Below are 24,617 nucleotides of genomic sequence, written 5' to 3' on the forward strand. Positions count from 1 at the left end.
CAAAAATATAACAATAATACAAAAAGAAAAAGCCCAGTTGGTTGATGAGATAGCAAAATACCAACCATGATGAAGGGAGATTATGTAACAAGCAGCACTCTGCTGCTGGAGGCAACGACATGGAAATCTACAGATTGCTAAAAAGCTGCAATATCTTTTCAGGTCTTTTGTATTTCAGTGTAGAGTGTAAACTGTTTCTGAGAAAATGGATATTTAGAGAGGGGGAGTTCTCGATGGTTTTATTCCCGGTACAAATGCTCAGTCAGATGTATGTTGGCATGCATGCGTAGTGAGAGATGACTATTGCATATTCATGTTATTCTCAGTTGTAGATGAGAGATGGATGTGATAGAGAAACAATGGCAGGGCGAGCGAGGACTGGAAAGAGTGTGAAGGCTCTTGATGTATGGGGGTCTGTCTTCCTGTTGTATTGTAAGTGTGTTCTCATTGTGTCTTAGCAACCAAAGAAAGACACTAATAACACTTTGTTCCCGTCTGTAAAAGGTTCCTTTCATCCATCTCAGTGAAATGATAAACAAACACTTCCCCTCCTTCAAAGGGAATTAATATCCCGGCGTGTCAATGCGTTTGCTAATTCTCCCTTTGTGCAAACTGCTTTAGATTTATTTAATTTAATGAGGAAATCATGATTTTGACTCTCTTCACCTTTTGTAATGCAGAACCATGCTAACTGGTGAAGTATACAATACTATGCAATAGTATGGAAACATTATTGAAATTGGTGTTTATGTGCTTGCACTTGAGTTGTTTTCGTAGCCTCGTGCTGCCGTAGCGTAGTCCACACACAGGCATTCCTTGGGCTGTTGCAGTATTTCTTCCTTGACTTTGAGGACGATGTCCTTGTGTGCAGCCTTAGCTTTAGCTGCTCTTTCATCCTTCACTCTGCCTTTGTAGGATCTACGACTCCCTCCTGCTGTTCTGTCCTTTTGATTGTAAGTTTGTTTAGGTAGCTGTGTATTGTTTGTGTTTGGTATAGAAAAAGTGTCTTTCGCTGCTTCAAATGTATGTAGTCTTGGCAGGTTTACGTAAACAGCTGCAGTAAAACGTGTACTGAGTGTTTGCTCTCAGCCTTAGCCGCGGTGCGCTAGAACGGTTCTCTGCATGCATTACATTTTTATTTCTTTGTTTTCTTATTTCTCTTGCACATTGTTGACTCCTTTTTTTCTGGTTCTGGCTCTTTCATTTTCCATAGTCCAACTGGTTTTTTAATGCTTGCAGCTTAAGAGCCAGATAGTTTACTCAGAGCTTAAAGATAGTTAGTCGTGGATTTGCAGTTACGGCTTGGTCAGAAACGCTAATGCTAATGTTGCTCTGTAACTGCTGGATGTTAAAATAGGTAACTGTTTGCTACTAAGTTCAACTTTAACAGTGATGAGTTTTGTGTTCCTAACTTGTTTCCGCTGCCTCCAACTGCCCAAAGACATCAGTAACTGCAGGTTTGATGTATCAGTTATTGGCATAAAATGCATTTCATTTCATTTTGAGTCAGAGGAAGTGTTGCTTCATGCTCAGCGGATATTGTGGTCAACACGATGCCGTAAACCACAGGGGTGTCAGGATGCAATCAAAGGGACAGGGTTGGTTTGTAATTATCAACGGCAAATCAACCAAAACACACCAAAATAGAATATATTATATCTGTTTGTCACACATTCTTTATACAGGTTCAGGTTGCCTCATCTTTCAGTTGGTAAACATAACCGACTTTGTGTGTTGTGCAGTCCGCCTTCTTAGTTTCTCTTGTGCTTTGAAAACAGAGGGTTGTTGGTACTGTCCACTGTGTGTGTATGTGTGTGGGAGTGTATGTGTGTGTGTGTGTGTGTGTGGAGGCGGGAGGGCCAGCTCAGGTTTGATCCTGCTCTCAGGATCCGTGCGTGGCTCTCTGCTGCATGAGGGAGGACCGGTAGGTGAAAGGGCGCTGGCAGCTGCCAAAACGTCAGCCTGTGTGTGTGTGTGTGTGCGCGCTACCCGCCGTGCACACAGAGAGCCAACTGTTAACTGGCTTTGCTGCATTTCCATGTGATCAAGTTGGCATTTGAAGAACTGACACCCACTTTTGACAATCAATGCAGATGTTTTGGACCTAATAACTGAGCTAACTTATAAATTGCTTGAATTCAGATATGCGTGGAACAGGAAATGTGTCTTTACTGATTACCCAGATGATTGTATCATAATTGGCTGATAATGATTGCCACGCTCAGCAGACCAAAACAAATCTTTGGCAGCCAACCGAGTCAAGAGGATGAAGGCAAAAGGCTCGTGCAGTTTGTTTGTGTGTGTTGGGTTTAAATCTGTCTGGTTGCACTCTATGCTGCCTCATAGTTATTCTAAGTAAGCAGCAAGTATTTACCTCGTGGTCCTGCATCACATACCGCCCCTCAAGAAGCTGTCTTTTTTATTTTCTTCTTAAAATATTGATTGATTTATATTCCATGTTTGCATAGTCGAGAGCAAAGCAAATGTCCCGCCTCTAAACCTCAGACTTTAGCCCAGCACACAGATGCAACTTCTGATTATCTTACTTCCTTTTATGAGTTCAAAGTCAACTTGTAGTGATATATAAAATAATGTGATCCGCCTGTAAAGCAAAACAAAACAGAAATATTACATTTCTTTTCTTGTCTTTTTTTTTTTTAAACAATAATGCAAACACAAAATTCCGTAAAGAGAAAAAAATGAGCACATTGGCTAATTTGTCTTCCTTGAGTGGAAAGAGGAGGATTATAAACAGCAGAAGCTGGAGGATATTGAGAAATACTGTGACTTCTATAGAATGCGTCCAACTTCCTTTGTGACACATGGTGACCCGGCGGTGACTTAGCAGCGCTCCATCATGTGTCACGATGGTCCATGGTGGTGAGGAGTGAATGTAATGACCTGAGGAAGACGCAGACGATGCAGAGTTTACCTCCGATTGTTTCACAGCTTAAACGCTAAGCTGCTTATGGAGGCATTGGTTGGTTATTACCTGTCTGTCTGTTTCCTTATTTCATTGGGATTAATCTGAATGTATCTGCCTTTATGCACCCGTATATTCAAACTTCATTTAGTTGCCATGTGCATCAAATGGAGAGTTACTTATCTCTGGATCAACATGGGGTTCACCACACAAAGTAGTTCCTAAGAAGTAGTGAGATGTGGGTGACACATTGTGTCATTTTAATAAAAAAAGTCTTTAAAATATATCTCAAAACCTCACAGCAGGAACACAATTTACCGTTAGCTACAAAATGTTTCGACAGAAAATGAATCTGCACCAATAATAATAATTGATGAATTCTTTGGTTCCAGCTTCTTAGACAGTAAATATTTGCTGTTTTTCTGGGTTTTCTATGAAGTTAAACCACATTTATTTCTTCTTCAGACAAAACAAGACAGTTAAAAATCTCAACTTGGGCTTTGAAAAATTGTGACGGCCATTTTCTAATAAATAATGAAAATATTCGTTAGCTGCAGCCCTATCATTAGCATAATAATCACTCTGCTGTAATCCGATTATTCCCTCTAATAATAAACTGCATGCATACTACTATCTATTAGATGGTGGGTGGGTTTTTATTGAGCTTAACTTCAGTAACTACAGTTTCCAAAAATTGTGGTTAGACAATGCAATCATTTTAATAGAACAGAGTTTTAATAAACAGGTGACATCTTCTGCGATCGGTACTTTAGAAGTTACGGAGGGAGATCTGAGCTGTGGTGCATGTTCCACCTTCCGGCTAATGGTTTCTTTTTCTTTCATCTTGTGTGTGTGTGTGTGTGTGTGTTTGTCCTGGTACCACTGCTAACAGATCACACAGAGGTTTGTAGATGCACAGATGTATCACACACGGTACGTTTCAGAGGAACAATGGACAGCACTGTGGCAGAGCTCTGACATGTCGGGGTCATGAGATCTTGATGTTAGAGTGTCTATTTGTGCTGAAGGCGGAGTCACAAAATATCAACTGCCTCATGGTTTTAGAAGTGATGACTGAAGATCAACTTTATTGCGTAGCATTCTGCGTTTTTGCTATTTGGAGAAGCATTACTTTCATTTCAGTCGGAGTCACACTTGCTCTACATTTCTGTAGTCACGGAGAGGTCGAGCCACCCCACAGAGGATTGGGTCTCAGTTGTCCTCGATTGTCCCGGGATCATGAATCCTCCCGTAGAGGAGCAGAGAGGGTTTCCTTCCACAGAATGCTCTGAGCCACGTATATCTTTTGTTCTCAGGGAGGGCCTCTTCCTCACCACCGGGCATTGTTAGGTGGTCCGAGCTTCTTGTAAAGTCATTATCTTCTGAGAATACAATATGGTGCAACCTGTTCAATGTATTTATAACCGCCGTATTCCTAGATGTTAGCTGTCTCACTAGCAGTGTATAGACACATGTTTTGCTGCTTCTCGCTCTCTCTCTTAATATTAATGTCACAATGTTCTGTCGTTTGGGTTACTGGCCTATTGCTTAGACCAGGGCTGGTCAAACTTTTTGGATTGTCGGCCATATGCAGAAAAATGTAAAGTTACACTGCAAGATAATCAGCGTTTCTTGACCAGAAATCCCCCATGTGCCATAGAAAATGAAGTGCAATTTATTAGAAATATAATATATATTCAAGCCATTTTCTAGGTTTATTTAAAAGAAATCCACTGTGGGCCAAGTTCAAACCTTGGCTCTCTTGGGTTTACAAATGCTTCTGTGATGACTGCATCATTTAGCGCTGAAACAGATGCAGGATTTATTTCTTCTTCTCACTTGGAGGAAGGAAAAAAGTGTCGGAGCACAAATCTGTTTTGAATCTGAATCTTTTCTGCTGCCATGACGGATGAGGCTTTATGAGATCAGTTTGGATTTCCAGAAAAGAGAGAGAGAAGTGTGTCGTTTAATCAAATACTGTTATAACATTGTGTCTGAGAAGACTAAACACATGTAGACAAGACCTGTTTTACATTAATGTATGAAACATATTGTGATTAATTATTGACGATTGTAACTACAGTATGCACAAAAAAACACACTGATGAAGCTGAAATGTAGGCTTTCTTTGACCGACACAAAGAAGAATAACGACCTCATCCTTACATGGTTATGAGAACAACTTCTAGATGCATTAAATGTATTTTTTCTTCTGTCTTTTCCTCCAGTTGGACCACATCCTCTACCCTCCCTCCACCTACCTCAGGAAGTCCAGTAACCCCGAGTTGACCTACGGATTAAGTCCCGCCCTCAAGTTCAGGCGACATCTCAGTGAGGATGGAAAAAACGTTCGGAGGCGGAGCCTCGGGGGAGGTCTCACAGGTAATCGCTTCACCAGCAGTCTCCTCATTTTAGCTTTAGGCAACCACATTGATGCTTTTATAAGTAACTTTTATAAGTTGCTACAATAAGAGCTTGAGTCCACAAACTTGGCACACGCCTGGTAGATGTATGAAATAAGAGCTTCAATGGATGTGCTCTTTATTGGCCCCACTTCAAATGCTTGACATTTGATACATGTTTCAATCTACTTGGGAGGACAGTTTGTGTTGGTTATATAATGTTTTCCTGCTATTTATAGCGGAACTCTTTACTGTCACTAATCTCAATGAAGTAATCGAGAAGCGCCGATTGCAATTTTCTTGGCTGATGCAGAGTTTTTAAAAGTCAGATTTAGTCAGTTTCTTAGAACTATGATTGAGAGCAAGTTCTAAATGTAATGATTTTGTCATTAGTGGTTTTAGAGATGTATTAAAAGCTGCTTTGAGCCATCGTCAGGAAGTTAAACATTTCATATTTTCCTCCCGAACACATCATGAAACTGTTATTTACCTCGGCCCAATACTCATTTTTACTGAATAGTGCTTGAACGCATCGTAATGCAAGTCAATGCATCGTCTCTTATCTGAGCTAGTGAGAGACTGAGCAGTATGATGGGAATGAATTACATTATAACAAGTGTCTGATTTAAGGTTGTTCCTCCACGATTTATTTTGACTTGCTGTGAGGAGAAATTCTGAGCTTTTTATATATTTTTCACACTGACCTCGTGTGTGTGTGTGTGTGTGTGGCTGTGACGTTACTGTCTGTGCTCTAGGAGGTAACATACATCAGTAATAACATATATTTAATAACCAAACATAAGCCTCTCATCAGATCACTTAATTGCCCTCAAACTCATCTTCACAAGTTGTTTCCACTATTTCCAATAGCTTGAGGATTTAGTGATAAAAGTTGTTTATGTTAATCTTCATAACGTTAATGGCCACAAATCCACATGGATGCACCTTAATGGGGAATTAAATCCCCTAAATGGGTCTGAAGGATAACATTTTTTAGTGTTTGTTACCTTTTCGTGGAGGAAATGGTTCCCTCAGGACATGCTTTGAAGTAGAACTGCACATCAAATGTACGACTGTTTGCAGTTGCAGCGAGTAGTGATGAACATTTGCCATCTGTCACTTAAAACTGGCTCTGAGGAGAAAGCAACAATGACAGTGTCCCACTTGGCAGTGCACAATTCAAAAGGGCATCAGAGATAAGTTTGATAAAGCCAAATAGGATTACATCATCATCTGCAAACAGCAGAGACGAGGACAGATGTCACCTAACTGGACGCCCTCCAGGCCTGTAGAGCATCATCTCCAGATGATTGTTTTCTCAATCAGCATTTCTCTGTGCACCAAAAAGAACACTTACGTTTCTCCTCGTGGTGGTTTGTCAAAGCTGCTCTTGCTGGTTTGAAAGGGGGCGGGGACACAGCTGGACAAAAGGTGACGTCACATACTTCAGAGCACCAATCAGGATTTAGCCGTATTTTAAACTAAACTGAGCAGTTATGAGGTTGTAGTTTTGTGGGTTAAACTCTTGATAAATAAAAACTAAAGATTTCCCCTGAACGTCAACTGTGACTCGTGTGGTCTGTGGTAACAACAGGGTTTAGAACTGCTGCAGCCACACTGAGTCTGTGGATATGAGGAAGAATACATGAACCAACAAGCTGATCACTTTACTGTGTGCTGCCCACACAATGAAGCAGACTGCGTTCCTGTGATGAGGAATGTGTCGAGTCAGCAGAGAGCTATCCCCTTGGAATTGTAAAATTCACTGTGTGATGATTTGAGGTTTAAGTCTGTAGGTCGGTAGCAAATCCTGCTGCACGTACTGTCCAATTCACCTCCAGGTTTCAGTAACTAGGAGTCTCTAAAAGTTGGACAAATTAGGAAAGAGAAGAGCATTGCTCTCAGAGTATCAGAAATTCCTCCGATGTTGCCTAAAATGTTGGATCGGGTATCGGGGAGTGCGTTCTCATTTAATTTATCAATATCTTATTTATGCTACACAAGAACAACAACATGTTTGACTCGCTACCCGATCCGTAAATCCTTGCCGATCCGTACTGCACGTGTGCAGACTTGTGCTCCACACCTGTGCTTAAGCATTGTTCTGCACCCGAATTATGTTATATTACAAATCTGTGTTGAGGAAAGCTAGTTCATGTTAGCTATTAGCAGCCGGTGAGCAGCACAGTCCTGCTCAGGTCTCATTTAGTTACATTATGATGAGTTCAAGTCTGGTCAGTAAAAAGAGTATTGGGCAAAGGTACATTATAACGTTACATAATTATAATAATTATATCGATACAGTGTTGCAGGGAAATCTGGAAGAAAGAAATTGAAACATTTCTTCTTGCTGATATGACAATATAACACAATAGTTAACTTCATTCTGCCTCTGGATGAAGTAGAGTGAGTCTGGCTCACATGAGAATAGATGCATGAATCCCTCTGAACAGTGAGAGATGTGTCGCTCTGCTCATGTGACTGCAGCCGTGTTCACTTCCGTTCAGTCTGCTTTGGGGCCTTGAACGGCTCCTCGGGAGGTAAATGTTGAAGACCTTCACCTCGCTGATTAAAATGTTGACCTTTCCGCAGTCAATGAAAGATTGTGTTTCCATCAGCTGCAGCTCTGAATGAATGCATTACCCTTTCACTAACTGGCCCACATAAAAACAAGACGGATAAACAAACATCAAACGAAAGCAAATCAACTTCCATCAACTTGATTGTGCTGTTAAAGCCACGCCAGTGAGATTGGGTTTTCTCTGCTGCTGTTGATTTCAGCGCAACCTAATTGTTGTTTCAGTGAAGCTAGTTTGTGTTTGCAGCTAGAACAGCACTTAAGGGCAAATCCTGTAATGGTTTAGACGTGCTTTAACGTTATGAAAAACAAAATAATGTATTATTTAAAGGTTCACCTTAAAAGTGAAAGTTAGACAAATGTATATTTCAGCCTAAGCCTCCTTATGAAGTCGATCATGTAGCAGAGAAGTGAGGCTCAACCCCAGACTTTACACATCTTATTCCTTTAGAGTTGTGGTGGAAAATAATTATCTTATAATACCAATATGTTGGAATAAAACAACTTCATTTAGCTTGTAATACAATGAATAAAAGAGCGCTTGTGTTTTTAACCCCCCTGAGGAATGAAGCGTTTTCTCTCTGAGAGGACGACAATGTGGCAAAAATAAAGTTTTAATGTTCTACGTCCTTGAGCCAGAAACTTGTTTTGGTGAATCTGGCCGGCTGAGTGGGAATAGATTACCTCTGCTGTGATACTCCTGAGATGAAACCCAGCAGAGCAGCGACAGCGCGTGCGGAGAGTTTTCAATTGTTCCTTTTATTTTCCGCATCATGATTCATGCAGGAGCGGTCCGCTTGAAACCGGGGCATCTGCACAAGGTCGGGAACAGAGCGGTCTGACCTTACGTATACCTGCGTTGAATGTAAAAAATAATAATCTCCTCCTTCTCCTCCTCTCTCCTGAAGCCTTCCTGTCACAAAGTGTTGACTGGTTGCCTGAAGAGAGATTTCCTTTATTCCGGGATGTGATGTGCTTTAGTGAGGAAAGCTTTTGCCGGTAAGGAAGGAAGGACCGTAACTTTCCCTCCTCATCCTGTTGGGTTTCTCTACTACAACAGTGCAATAACACCGTAGCACAGTAGTAGAACTGCTGCAGCTCTAAGCTGTTAATTCAATTTTTCTGTGTTTTTTAGGGGCGTTTCATGCCTTGAGTTGAGTCGACAATAGAGGGTTGACAGAGAGAGAATAGGGACTGAAATGCAAAAAGGGCCTCCAGCTGGACTCAAACCCTGGACGTTGCTACTGTGTTTGCAATGCAAGACGTTGCGTTATTGCATTTACAAAACTCACATTAAATTGGAGAGAAATGCCAGTCTGACTCCTTTGAATATCCACACACATCTCTGATTTCTCTAATAAGTCTGTTTTGTGCCCGTTGGTGGCTCTTTCCGTTGGTTGGAGACACCGTCGACCGATTTACAACATTGGAGGTGGAACATAGAATGTCGATGTGGTCTTCCTGCACAGCTTGCTAGCTCCCTAGCGACATAGTAGAGACTGATATATAGACTCAATAATGTTCACAAGTGTGGATGAGATTAAAACAGCTCTACAGGTGGTTGTAAGATTCACAGTAACTCTAAAGACAACTAAACCAGAACTCAGCTAAAGAATGAAGTGAAACAAAATGAATATTCAGTCTGTTTACCAGGCCGGAGAAACACACTGCAGGAAATAAACACTTCAATCGAACCAGGACGTAGCCAGCAGCAGTGCAACAAAATCAATGCACAAATACGACTAATTCCCGTATGTTTAACCACCATCTGTTGAACATTTTGAACACAAAAATAAAAATCATTGAACTATTTACAGCTGAACTAGAATGTACTAAAACACTGGATGCTCTTTATAAATATATATATATATATATATATATATATATATATATATATATATATATATATATTATTACCTTTTGTTACCACCATGTGTTTGACATTACTCTCTCAGATTGTCATTGTTTCACTAAAGAAATGGATTTGCATCAGGTGCAACTCTTGATTTAATTGCATGCCTCTAACACAGCAGCAGTGTTTGAAGTCTGTCTCTATTTTTGTCAGGTTTTGCTGTTAGCCGGAGAGTGAATTTATAAACCTCCCCTCTCCGGTTTATAGAAGCGGCACACGTCTGATGGTGTGTGTCTTTAGGCCACGTGAACTTGAGATATCCCCCTTTATGTTCTGAGCACAGTCGACTTATCTCGCCTTCCTTCGCTGTGCCAGAATTGTTAATCCTCCTCTCCGTCTCCTTGAATGTTTACTCAAACAGGAAATGGAAATATACACATGTGGATAAAGGATGACAAGACTTCCACGAATGATTACTCCATCCAGCGCTGCAATAAGATCTGCTGATTCAGACGCTGCGGCTTCTTCTGCTGTTTGAATCTTTGCTTTTAGGATTAAAGAGAGCACACGAAAGGAGCATTTAGTGCCATCTAGCTGCCAGCCCTGGGAGCTGAAACAGGAGATTTTATTTTAGGTTTACAAAGAATATTCTTTCACAGAAGTCTTGTTGTAGGTGGATGCATTTACTTCCCATCATCAGACTCTGTGGTGAGCTGGTGCTTTGCTTGTGTCATGTTGGGATTGTCGGTGATCTCTTAATGGGCTTTCCCCCCCTAACATCCTGCCCGGGCTGCACAGGGTCAGAGGCTTTAGCTTTAAACTCCTAAGAAGAGCAGACAGCTGGCACTATCTTATGTTACTGCTTTGTCATTTCACCTGTACTCCCTATTGTTATGGGATGAGTCAGTAGTTTGAATTCACTTGTTTACAACTGCACAGTATTCAGATCCTTTTGCTTAAAGTGGCAATAGAAAGTTTTCTGCTTTAACTTATCTTTATGGATTAAATGCTCTTCGGAGAAACTGCCAAAAAGCGTGACACACTAACTGAACTTTGTTGCTCTGCAGGAAAGTACCTTCTCCTGCCCCCCAACCACCAGCAGACGCAGACGGCATGGCAGCCGTCCTCCGACAACTCGAACCTGGTCCGTATGTGTTCCCTGAACCTCGGGAAGTCCGACCCCTCCCTCACCTCCAGCCTGGTGAGTGCTTCCTCCACCGTTAACCCCGCCACGCTATTCTGCTTTCTGCTCCCGTTACCTCATCAAACTAGTTGTTGGGTTTTTAAGGGACTTTTCCCAACAGGTCACTTCCTCATAACAACATTGTCTGAATACATAAGAACCAATGTTCCATGATAATTATATTTATCTTACAGGAGGATCATTCTTTCTGAAATAGATTGATGGAGATGTTTGCTACAGAGTATCGGTGTGAAAGAAGAATGTTATACTTGTGCATGTACACATACGTACACTGTGTATTTAAATAATAACCTTTCCCCGTCTGAAGTCCTCAAATGTGAGACTCAAGTGAAGGAATAAAAACCTCTTTTTAAATCTAAACATTCGGTCGAATGAGACATTTTAAATTACTCACATCTCTTCAAACGTGACGTCTGCTTCGCTGACGCTTCTGTTCTCATCATTAGTGGATTAAATGTAGATCAACCAGCTACAGTCAGACACTTCTATTGTTTGTGTTCCGTGTATAAAGACATTGTTAATGCTTAAGTTAGTTAGCATTGAGTCCAAACTATATTTCACATACAATTCCATCAACACATAAATACAATTATTAAACAAACATTTTAATGCAGGTATTCAACATCACTAAAAGTCTTTTGTGCAGTGAACTCGGGTCAGAAGCACTTAGAATTATGAATCTCTTTATCTTTGGCTGAACTGTGGTTTGATGGATGACCTGTATGTTGTGTTAACGTCTCTCATCCGTCACTGCTGCAGGTCTATAAAACACTTATCTTTTATAAATGCGTTTATTTCTATGAATCACGAGAAGCAACGCAAGTGTTCACATTTATCAAAGATGATTAAATGCATTCAGAAAGGCAACTGCTTAAGATCGCGGCCAGTTTAGATCAGTTAAGTCTAAAACACAAATGATTAACAAAGATAAAGCGGACCGAGTGCATCCCGGGTTTGAACCGAATGAAGTCATGCAGACAGGTGACCTTCAGCTGAGGTCCTGCTCTGTTCTTTCAGATGACAGATACTGTGATGTGCTCCATCGTGATCTTGTTGTCTCAGGAGTGAGATGCAATCGCAAGCAGCGGCTAATCCAATGCTGCTCAGCTATGAGTCATTCCCAGGGTGTGCTCGCGATCGGTTAGAGAAAAGGTTAATGTAACAGAAAGCATGTGTGCATAAATACGTGCATCTATGCGGGAGATTTGACTGCGAACTGTATATTTTTGCTAAGAAAAAGGCACTGTAACCTGAACTAGAGCTCTCTCTCTCAGATGACATCATGGTGATCCTGTTTACAACAACACAATACTAATACAGTATGTGATCAAATCTATGTGAACTAGCTCTGTACACTGGGGGGCGCTGGTGCATCTTCAGTGTTTAGAACTAAAACATGTGTGTCCTTGTGCTTTTTAAAAGTCCCTTCGGTTATTTAGTGAATTAATACATGATCATAACTGTCCTCCAGCAGATGTGTTCGTTCAATTTTGAGTTTCATAACTTGATGACCTGAATGAGTCTTTGTGTTTTTATTATAATAATGCTCCACTGATCACCGAGAGGCGTTTTATTTGACATGCCAGCCTTCACAGGAAGGTGAGAGCACGAGCTCAGCTGCACAGCAGAACTCCATCACCCGAAAGGGGTCGAGTGAGAGTCTTGCTCAAGGACACTTCAGCAGGAGAGGTGAAGGGTCTCTAGCTGCAAGTAAATTCCTCCACCTACCCAGTAATAATTAGACAAAGACGAACCTGAATCTGTCTGTTAGGACGGCACGATTACGGACAAAATGAAGATCATGGTCAATATTGAGATCACGATTATTTATCACGATTAGGAGAAATTATTATTATTGCACGTTCACATTTAAGTAATAAGAGCACTACTTTCACTTCCATGTTGTGCTACATTCCTTGCTGATATAAAAAAAAAAATGAACAAAAGTTTTTACCCAATATTAAATCAACAGAGCACGGCTTTCTCTTTCACGTCTTTGCATCAAAATTAGACTTTAAATAAGATTCTTCTACACCTGAATGAAATGCTTTTTTGTTTTGCCCGTCTGCTCTCTGGAACATACGGTGTTATTTATTAAATGCAGTGTTACTCGTGTACTCCGGAGGCGCAGGCGCAACATTCACGAAAGCTTTTCTCAGGCTACTGCTGCAGCTGCATGACTGCTGTACTCAAAAGTGAAGCCGAAACATCTGGATCGCCCCCTGGTGGCTGGTTGTTAGTTTGGGAAGCGCTTGATTTGATAATCGGCTTCATAATCAGAGTTTTCTATGAGCGAAGCACGCATTTTAAACGCCAATATCACAGTCGATCATGTTCATTTAAATGTGGGAAGCCCAAATTGTGAAACGTGATTAATATTTGATTAATTGTGCAGCCCTACTGTCTGTCTAGACAGATCTACACGTATCTACTACTTCTCCTGTGCCACAATTATCCGGTCTTGTTGGCAGAAGGAGTATTTGATATAAGTGCTGCTCTCGGTGTACTCTGAGCCGTGAATGGAGAGGACTCTACTCTCGCCTCTCAGACGCGGCTGTAAGGTCACGGGGACCCAGGAGAGACATTTCTTCTTGTCAGACTTCAGTCGGCAAATGGGATGGGGGGGGGGGGATAGATGCTTGAAATTGGGCTTTTTTTCCGAGGCAGGGCATTGGTGTGCGATGCACGCCTGCGGTGCATGGCGTGCCCCCTCTACTTTGTGCACCACTCCACCTTCCGAAAAACATTAAATGAAAGAAATGAGACGGATTGGAATTTAGTGCATCCGCTGCGATGTGAGGAAATAAAATGTGTTGCACGTCTTTACTGAAGGAGATTCCAAACTGAAACGCTCTTCTGAGGACCAGGTCGGTCGTCTGTCGGCGACAATAGTTCCCATCCATCGCCGTGTGGTTTTTTTGTCATTCTATACATTTGTTCTGCTTTAAAGTAGTCCCACACTCTTCCACCCGCAGTCATGTGGATGAAATCAGCAAATGAAATATCTTGTGTAGTGTGCAGCTCCAATGCTGTCTGATCCTTATTCTTATTCTCGACGCTGTTTGCGCGCCCCTGGTGACTCCGCGGTGGGCACCACGAGAAAATTGGATGCCGGTGACCGCTGCTCGGATATTGTCTTGCGTCGACTCAAGCCGAACGGCTGATGTGTTTTTTTGCTACATCTTAACAGTTTCTTTTGGAGTCGGCTGCTCTGACACCTCGGGGGTTCATCTGCAGCCGCTGAATTATCCCGCCTGCACAACGAGCTCAGCAGAGACGGTGCATTGGTTGACCTTGGGAGGGAAGCGAGAGAGACCAACTCCTCAGCTTCCGGCCTCTGAATGGAAGGCTGTTTTTCTCTGTTTTCCTCTTGGATTTTTAATTCCTCGAAAATGATAAAAGTTTATTAAATGTGAGTCCCGTTTGTCTCTCTTTTGGAGGGACAATTGTGTAAAATACATGGGATCCAAACAACATCTCGGCTATACAGGCAGAGTGTTGTTTGTCCTAATGATGGTTGTTTGAATGGGAAGCAGACTAGTTTCTGGCTTTAGTGACAGTGAATGAATGGAGGGCTGCCAGCATTTGGAATTGGTGTCTAAGCATTGCTCTCATTTTCATGTCTGAAAAGATTGAATTGGCTGTTGAATTTGGCTACCGCTCATTAATTTGAAATAGGCAACTTTGAAATGTGGTTGGTTTACATTCAGGCTGTATTACTTTCATCATTCTTTACTTGTTTCTACTAGAAATACTGGAAAAGTGAAAGTATTCTCATCAGCTTGAATGCGAGGACTTGTAGAAACGTGTAGAGCTTAATTCAGCCTTCTGTTCATCGTCGTGTAACCGAGCAAAGCTCACTTTCTATTGCTTCACATTTCTCTAATGGCACTAAAGAAGCCAGAGGTTTGTTCGGGTCACATCTCCGTATTGAAGGTTCCATTTGTCAAAGCGTTGAAATATTTCTATTCAGAACCAGAATGAGACAGAAGCTGCTCGACCGTGACCACGAATTTGAGACGGCCTCGCTGCTTTGTTATGAGGAGGTTTTCTAGTGCTTCATTATCAATTCATGTTGATCATTCTGTAAACCACCAGCAGTAAAAATGGGTCTTAAAAATGATCCCAAACCCAAAATGAATGTTGTTAAATGTCTTGTTTTGTCCAATAAACAGTCTAAACCCCAGAAATACTGGAACCATCAAAGGTTTAGACTTGTTGCTTGAAAAATATGACGTCAGATACATTTTCTTTCGATCCACTAATTAATTAATTAATTAGTGGATATCTGTGCAGCTCTAAGAACTTCCTCTGGACGCTGGTCTGAGCGCTTGACTTGTGTTTTTAATTAAGGTATGAGGATAATAAAATGAAAACTAATAACATTGAGACTTTATTAGTTTGGAGCGTTCATACTCTGTGAACACATTACACTAATGGTGATGAAATGAATGTTGAGTTTGCTAAGTTTTAGGCTGTAACTACTAATTAATTTAGTTATCTGCTGAATATTTTCTCATTAAATCAATTACTCAATAGCAATGGACTAATCAATTCTTTCAGCTCCACTTTAGTTGAAACCTCTGTGACACACTAAAGTGTTTATGTGTTCAAACCCCTGTTATCCATATTACCTCTGGATATTGTTGAGTGGTGATATAACTATTAATGTTATTTACCTCCCTTGTGTCCGTCCTGTCTGCACCTTTATTGGAGGTTTAAGACTCCTTTTGGTGTTGTCAGTCTTGCTTTGCCCTCCTCTGCCTCTCAGGACCCCCTCCTCCCGTCCTTTTAAGCCTCCCATCATGCCCCTGGGTGTGCATGGCTCTTCTACAAGCGTGGCACATCTCTCTTGACTGTGATGCTCTCTGGCAGAAAATCAATACTCCACTTGTGGCGTGATATGGAGATAAGACCGTCATAATCCTGATGTTGTGCCTTTTGTGGACCCTCACTCTCCCTCATAATGGCAGCCAGCGATGTCCTTTACTGATATCATTGACGTCGCAGCAGCTCGTTGTCGCAAAGGAAGGAACCAGCAGTTTATTTGTACAAACATAGTGTTGTGTTTGTTTGGGCAGTAAAACAAAAATGATCTCAGGTTTTTTAATATCAGCCCACCTGACAAACAGCCTGAGTAGCCACCTGAAGACAAGCGAGTGGAAATAAGTTACTCCGAAGCACCTTTATTGATCCGTTTGTCTGCGGTATCCGTCTTTGTTTTGTGGTCCCCTTCAGGATTTCAGCTTCATGTTTTAAATTTGCCCCATAATTGCGACGTGGAAGAGAGAAACAAATCGTACCTTCCTCGTACTTATAAAGGTTGAGCGGTGCTGTGACTGTAAACCAGTTAAACGCACAAACCTACAAACTTGGAGAAGGAAAAGATGAAAGCTGAATCAACCTCCTCCCCGTCACTGCAGGGAGTATTCTTCAGCTACAACAGGTTGTGTCTGTATTTCAGCAACATTGGTATACAAATAAACAAAAAGCGTTGTTTGTTCATGAGGTGCTTCCATCCCCTGTGTTGTGTCCTCTCTCCTCGCCCTGTTGTGTTCCACAGAAATAGCTTCGGAAACAAAAAAAATTGCCAAGCGTGCTGTTTGTTACTGTAAACATGCGGGTGTGATATTCAAATGAAACTGTCACTCCAGATAAAGTAATTGCAGCTGAGACATTGAACCCCTGTCATCCGCTCCGCTTGAGATACAATTTTCTCTCAGATTCAAATGTGACGCCGTTACGCTCAGAGTGACTTTGTGTTTATTTGAAAATGAATTTGTGAGGAAAGACGATTGGATTTTCCAAGTGGACTCAAGCTGACATAATTTTCATCTCCTGAATGCTTACATTTGCATCTCTATTGCGATTATAGGTAATTGTAAAACACAGAGAGGAAGTGAGAGTGATGTCGTCGGCTACTATCTGTCCTGCTTGTTGTCGAGGTTAAAGACTCGCCTCGTCCGTATGGAGGTTGGCTCCACAGGGTTTTTTAATCGGGGCTGGATATTCTCACTCCTTTTGGCTTTGGTCAGATGGATTCTTTGCACTGCTTTGTGTGGAAGGAATTGATTCTTTCTCTTCCCTCAGCGCTCTCTTCACAGGCCCGTGTCCCTCCTCTGCCGGCCTCACATCTGCAGGTCGCCTCTTGGTCTGATAAGCTCAGGCCGGAGCAGAGGCCGTGGGTCACTCAATCAGCACTCGCTGCATGCTTTCAGTGGCAGCGCTCCCTTTTTTTCTCCAAAGGCAGAGGAAACGGCCTCAGCTTGCCCACCTGCTGGGAGGAAATGACTCACAGACAACCCCTGGACTTTTCCCTTCAGGCTGTTCTGTGAGCTGTGCTACAAGGCCACCGGCTTCAGAGCGGCCCTGAACCCGACTCACAGCGGCGCTGCTTTGTGTGTTTTTCTCTAAAAGCTTCTTTATTTACCTGCTGTATTTTATATTTATATTTCGCAATGGGACTAGAAGTACAAACTAAATTGTTATTTAAATTGTTCATATTGTGCAGAACCCAAAAGTATTGAATTCATAATGATATAAATTAGAGAAAAGCCACCGATCGTTCCCCGCGTGAGACGAGAAGTCAATGTTGATTTAACTTGCACAATGTAGTCACGACACTTTAAACCCAAACGACGATCTTCTCCTTAACCAAACGAAATAGTTTCCTGTGAAAACGGAGGTTTATTTTGAAAGGACCGTATGCACCAGTTGATCTCTTCGTGCCCAGATTATCTCTAGCGCCCCCAGCAGGTCACAGTTTTGACGTGTTCTGTGAAACATCTCAATATCCTCTCATTGGCCCAAACATGTGGTACAGATGCACACTGTGACAAGACGATGGCGTCATCTGGTCAACATTTTAAATTTGTCCAAAACCGGAAGAGCAAATATCGCTCCAATCAGCCTCCTCTGTACATTGTGTGTTTGTGCTAACATGCTAAACTAAGATGCTGATCATTCTACACTAACATAAGCATGTCACTGCCGTTACAGAGCTGCTAGTGTGGCTGCACACTCTCGATAAATGGTTTTCTCCCGATCTGATGAGTCGATTAGTTGATCTGTTGTTTCAGCCACTTTATACAGCAGAGAAATAAGCTCGATCTCTTCGTATTGAATAAGACAAACGACCCCTCCCTTGTGTTTCCTGCAGCTTCACATCTTCATTCTCAGTCCAATATGGAATTTACTTAATTGTTCTGTTAAAGCATCCACAGACTGAGCACTGACTCGAGACCCGACTGTTGAACATTACAGGGTTCCTTAATTCTCTCAGGTAATCTGGAAGCCATTGTTCGAGCTGGAAAAAAAAAATGTACGACCGTAATCCTCGTCCTCTGAGGGTTTTAAGGGTTTTATTTGGCTGATTACGAGAGCGCAGACCTGAGCCGTCTACTCCCGGCTTTTCTTATCGGCACAGAAGCACAAATGACTGTCGCCCCAGCAACACTCCCATCAGCTCTCTCTCTGTTGTACAGGTTTCAAAATGAGAAAAGTTGATGGCGGTGGCCACCTGTCTGACAGTCCCATGCATCTCCTCCACCGGCCGCGTGCTAGTGAGGAGCTGTCATCTCCGAGCCGTACTCTCTCTAAGAGAAATCATTTGAGCTTGGCTGGAGATGAGGAGAGTGGAAAGGGGGGGCCCCCCCCACTTAATATTCACAGAGCAGAACCACAGTGAATGGAAATGAGTGAGAGAGGGTGGAAAAAAAGAGAAAAGGGCAATGAAGGAGGGGGGCAAGTAAAACAGACTGAAACAGAATGCGAAATTTGCAGGATAGAAATTGGCAGAGCGCGGCATCGGAAGCAACTTATTTTTTGCAAATCCTAATAATTCAGAAAGGGTGTGGGGACATCGAGTTAGTGAGTGTGAAGATCTGCGGTCAACTCGCCTCCAAAACTCATCTCCGGTCAGAGCCGTAGGAGACTAGAAGCGGCGCGTGAAATTGTTGGGTAAATTGACACAGGATATGCAGTTGTATACAGAGCAGGCTGTGCAGGGAAGTGCGGTTGATTTTCAGCATGATAATGACTCAGTGTTGGCTTGTTTTTGGGACGAGGGTACGAACAAATTGGCCCACAGCAGTTTGTGTGACATTTTCACAGCAGGTTTGAAAGGTCTCGGGCAGCGACATTCTTCATTTAAACAGCGTGCCTGGCTATTATTTTTTTTTTCTCCTCTTCCCCCTCATATAACACACTTCTCTCGCTCTCTCTCCCTCTCGCCTCTGTCACCTTCAGGTGTGTATTTTGTAGTCTTCATGTGACTCATTGATTGCTATAAGACCGGTGAGGTCGGTTAGCCCGCCTGCCGCAGACAGGATGCCAGAGTCATTGTTTGAACAATGCTTGGAAGGATATCCTCTCATTTTCATGGTCACCTAGGGTGCCCAAGAAAAGCGTGGCTGCACAGAGAAATGAGTCTTGGGGCTCCCACTTGTCCCCTTGTACCCCACCCACTCACCCCCCACCCGTCGCTACGCTAAATTAGAACTGCCTATCTTCTCCCTCACTCTCTCTCGCTCTCTCTCTCTCTCTCTCTCGCTCCATCTCTCCTTCACTCCTGAAGTTACAGAGGAGAGGAACAAGAGGAGGTGTCAGCTGACTGCTCTCCTTCCAATCAGATAAGTTCTGATGGAAGTGTTTAGCAGCTGCTAAGATCAGATTTAGCCCGAGGGTGGGAGAGAGAGCGAGAGAGAGAGAGGGAGGGAGGGAGGGAGAGCAGGAGGCTGGAGCTAGGCAGTGCAGCATGGCTATGCGCCGGTAGGGAGGCATGATAAGTCGGGGCTCCGTACCATGGACGAGTCCAGCATTCTGAGGAGACGGGGGCTACAGGTAGGCGAGCAGATGTACCGTGTGTGTGTGTGTGTTTGAGCTGCAGGGTGACTTTGTGCCGTACGGGTATGAAATGCGTGGCTCGTGACGCTCCTGTGTTGCTCTTTTCACAGGACACAGTTAGGACTTTGTGTGTTAACACTTGGCAGCACAGAGGGAGCAACACTCTGGTTCTGCTGTTGATTTGTGCTTCATGAGAGAGAATCCTTTTATCAGACCTGTGGGGACATTTTTTTTCAGTAGACGCACTAAAGAGGATGATTAGGATTGTTAACAGGCTGCAAAGGTTTTTCCTCTTGTACGGATTTGGAAATAACGGTTTGTGTCCAAACGCTGTTACTTTTTAAATAGCCTAAAATAATTTGTCACATTTCATTTGTCTTGGTTGTGTCGGCAGGAGGACTGGGAGACGTGTACTAATGGAGCTGGATCGATGCAGGCTTTCTTACTTTTCTTTTATGATGATAGATTATCAGGACAGTAAAGCTTTAGCTTTACAAATCCTCAGTCTCTGTACAACGGTCCTAACGAACCTAATGAATGAATCAAATCACTGCTGCCGCCACTCTGCCGTAACGTGAGGTATAAATGCAGGTGGAAAGGGAGGACAGAGTACAAATCAGTTTCAGTCGTTCATCATCCCCACTGCAGTAGGTGTTACAGTAAAGTGTACGTCGGATTGATAATGTCGCTTTCTCTCGTGGGGATATTTGTAGAAAAACCTTCGGCTCAAACAGCTGCATGTGTCAAACTTCCTGTGATCCATTGTATGCAGCATTTGTTTTAATTAGGCTGCAGTAATAAAACTGATTTTATGCTCAAACACTCATTTCATTAGAGACAAAGGTGACTTTTGCTTGTTTTGAGAGCTACATTTCTTTTCTCAGAAATGTTTTATTTATTTAGCTGTCGAGCTAATTGTAAGATTGAAGCCTGGCAACGTGTTACTTTCATGTTCACAGATTTAGTCAATGTGTTCCTCTGTGATTATTAAACTTTCTGAAAATCAGACAGCTGAGCTCTTGACCTTTAATTTATGCTCTTTGAATTCCTTGTTTTGATGGTCTTAATGGATTTCTCTGGAACTTTTTTTGCAATTACGTTGATCAAAAGCTTCCAAACAGTAATTTTGTGCACAGTTGCCCTAATCTTTCTCTTCCTTTGTTGGACACTACACCTCCTCCCTTGCTCCCTCTCTCCTCCCCTCACAAGACTCCTTTATGTGCCCAAACACACGCAAACTAAACCCGACACAACGGCCGCTCCTGTGATCAGGCTGCTGCAGCGCTCTGACTCTCGCATTCAAAAGGAAACACGGAAGTTAGTCCGTCAGGCTGCACAATTTCCCCCATTCATTCTCAGGCCAGGAAGGGATGACATCATCCGAGTCAGACCTTGTTTTTGTTTAGTAGAAGAACTGGACTGTTTTACAGTGCAGAGGGTGTCGGTGCTTTTGGCTTCGAGGGAAAGACGTCGACGTGTTTTCTGCATTACATCAGTCTCACTGTAGGTGTCTCACTGCTTCCCTTTTGTTCAGGAATAAAGAAGCTTGTAAAAGTTTTAAATGTAGCGAGAGGAACAACCTCTTCAACAACTTGGTCTCAGTCAAACTTGATGGTCTTAAGAATAGTTTGGGATCATTTTCTGAATCCGTAAAATCAGAAATAATAAAGAAATAGTTTGACTTTTTGAAAAGTGCGGCCTGTTGCTTTCTTCCAAGATTCTTCCAAGACTCTGTTAAATATCAGCGGATGGTTAGCTTAGCTTAGCACAAAGACTGTAAGGAGGGGGGAACAGTTAGCATGTCTCTATCCAACAGTAGCTTAATGTGTCTGCCAGCACCTCTAAAACTCAAGTTATTAACACATTAAATCTGGTTTGTTTAACCCAAATTGTAAAAAAAATGTTGTTACATGCCGGACTATTTCTTGGCCAGAAGCAGTGCTTCCAATCTTTGTGCTAAGCTAAGCTAAGCTAAGCTAATTGGCGGCTTGCGGTTATTTAACAGACCGACATGAGAATATCGATCTTCTCTTCTTAACTATTTGCAAGAAAGCAAACAAACGTTCCCACAATGTCGAACTATTCCTTTAACAGCACAACACCCTCAGGTGTTTATCTTCACGGTGTGTTTACGTTTACAAAGACATGGAAAAGGATAGAGAAGATATCCACAATAACTAACAACCATTAATTGTGTTCACTGGAACTTGCACGTTTGTGTTGCTGTAAAAATGCTGCAAAAACAAGTCACCACTGTGACTCGATCACGAAGAACCAGAAGAGAGAGCTTTAGTGTTCGTGTGGAAGCCTCATGAATGTGACCGTGTGCAGAATTTTATTTTCAGACTAGTTGAAAAAACAACAATACGCAGGAGAATCCGTGCTTCAGCATCAGATCCATTAATGAGTTCTTTAAATACATCGCTCTGCTAAAGTGATGCTCAGCTCAGTACGTCTGTCTGCATTGTCAGCAGCTTTTCTTTGCTCGTCTGGATGTTTAGAGATTTGAGTAGAATAAGGTGAGGTGTCAGGATCTTCTTGTTTTGTTTGTAAATACTGTACAGTGTTGATTGCCCTGTAGAAATGGCTTTTTAAAGGTAAAGTAGCTACTTTAACGTCTATGTTTGCAGCGTGTCAGTAGATTTTGTTGGCGTGCGTTGTTGCACGACTTCGTCGATATTTCTGAGTCACGAAATGTATTGAAAAAAGTGTTGCAACTGTGTAACAATCACCGCTCCTTTGTCGAACAAAAGATTCCCTTTAGTTTTTTTTATGGTTGTGTCTCTAGTGTCAGTAGGTTCGTGGTCTGATTTAGAGTGCTTATAGCCGCCATGTTTCCTCATTAAATGTGTTTGTTTTCTATAGATTTTAATGATGCCTATAGCATGGCCTTCATCTTAATTAGGAGCAGCCTGTCAGAAGCTACCGCATTGCATTGTGAGCGTTACTGTACTTCAGACATCCAACGCTGCCTCCATAACGACAAATAGAAAAAGGTAGCAATCCGGACGAGTGCGGCGCCATTGTGTGCCTCCAAAGAGCCGTTTGTGTGAAATGGTGTGAGCCAGCTGGTGAGATACAGCCCGGCTGACAAAACGTGATGCAGCACCACAAAGGCCGTCTACTTACACGTGTTTGACTTTATTCAGGCTGGCTCATAAATCCTGGTCATATTGACATAACTGTAAGGAAGAAAAAAATATATATTCCCAAGAGAGAGCCTTTGAGATGTTGTTCTGTGTGCAAATGTGATGAGGAAACTTTACTGAAGCACTAGGGGGACGGCTGTCATCTGGGAGGGACACGTGAATAGGACGACCTTTCTTTAGCCAAAGCTAAGCAGCCTCTCTGCTGAAGGGTCCTCGTGCAAAACGGTGAGTTTCTTTCAGCTCCGGCAGCACTTCATTGATGCCGAGAGAAGGGGGTCAGATTAAAAGATAGAAGTTCTCCTTGAGGAAGGACAATCGCAAAAGAAAAAATGTCCGTCGTCACTGGGAAATGAAGGTTGATGGAGCACAATGCCAGATGCTTACAGTAGCCAAACGCATTGATGAGTTACCAATGAAAAGATGGGGAGCACAAAAGCGTTGGTACTCGTTTGTTAAAGTGTGTACAACAGCAGCCTCTGGTGAGGATCCTGGGAGCTACCTCTGGTTTGCTCTTCCAGCAGATTCAAGTTGTATAAAGACTAAGAAGCTCTATTTCTGCTTCACAGTTTGTCATCCTGACATGTTAATTATTCTGTGTCTGTCTATGTGTCATATTCAGGAGGAGGGAGTCTTCCTGCTCATGGATGAATCCCAATCTGATGCATTAATATTGAAACTTGGTGAAATATTTTTCATGCAGGACAAAAAAAAACAAGGAGACTCCCAGCTGGAGACTTGGCTGTATCAGGTTCTGTTAGTCCAGTTAATGGTTTTAAAAGCGGTTCAGTTCCACATTTATTTGCTACTATACAACTTGTCAGTGACTACACCGTCGTACCCGTCCCTGGAGTTCCTCACGGTACCTTCTGTTCAAACTGGACAGACGTCTTCAGACGTTTCTAGTCTTTCGTCGTCTCCAGCTGTTCGTCCCTTCTGTCGCCTGAGTTTGTGCATCACTTCTGTCATTTTGCATTTTGCGCCTGTGGAACATCAACAGACACCAGCGAGTGAAGTGAAGACATCAGTTGGGATGCAAACGCCAGTTGCTAATATGCTTTAACGTGTAACCGTATGCATTCATTAACCATCTGTCACAATTATCAAACAGATGAAATGTACATGTTATATAATCCAACAGTGTTAATAAACAACACATTTTTGGCAAAACTAATGCATTGGCTTTTGAAAACATGCCTGTTCAGAACAGGCTTGGCCTGTGGTGTTGCTGATTGCAGACTTCTCTAGAACGCCTCTTACAAACAACTTCAGACTCAACACGGCGCTGCTGTGTTTCCTCAGCAACGGACCTGCCGTGCATGGATCCTTTACTACTCACGATCAGAAACACCGGTGAAATACACTCTGGTTCACGGGACAAAAAGCACCAGGGGCCCCCAAACAGCTAAAGATTTATTACGATGATTGCATATTCAAAATGATTGAATGATGTCACTGTTCTAACTCATTGTACCCATAAACTATTTTACAAAAGGCCCCAAAAACCACGTCAAAATGTGCAGCTGAAATGTGTGGTTCTTACTGTGTACTTCTACTCAAGGCTGCATAAAGCACCGTGGGCCCCGGGGCTAACGCTTCTTCAAGGCTTCATCCAGTCCCCTGAAGCCTGTGCATTAAACCGGCCGTGCCTCTGCGTCAGATGAAAAC

The 24,617-nt window shown here is 42.5% G+C and overlaps 1 protein-coding gene across 3 annotated transcripts in view; it reads left to right on the plus strand.

The window, feature by feature from the left end:
- The window catches only part of mast4 (microtubule associated serine/threonine kinase family member 4), an 80,628-nt gene that overhangs the window by 8,035 nt on the left and 47,976 nt on the right, over nt 1–24,617 (plus strand). For 2 of the 3 annotated variants that reach the window (XM_079178610.1, XM_079178611.1), the window contains exons 2-3: nt 5,152–5,305; nt 10,823–10,956. In XM_079178610.1, coding sequence (XP_079034736.1) covers nt 5,152–5,305; nt 10,823–10,956 — 288 coding nt within the window. Of the gene's footprint in view, nt 1–5,151; nt 5,306–10,822; nt 10,957–19,692; nt 19,801–24,617 lie in introns of those variants that run through there. The other variant, XM_079178612.1, reaches the window with a different exon arrangement.

Source organism: Pholis gunnellus (assembly GCF_910591455.1).
Source record: "Pholis gunnellus genome assembly, chromosome: 18".
In the NCBI taxonomy this organism is placed as follows: Eukaryota; Metazoa; Chordata; class Actinopteri; order Perciformes; family Pholidae; genus Pholis; species Pholis gunnellus.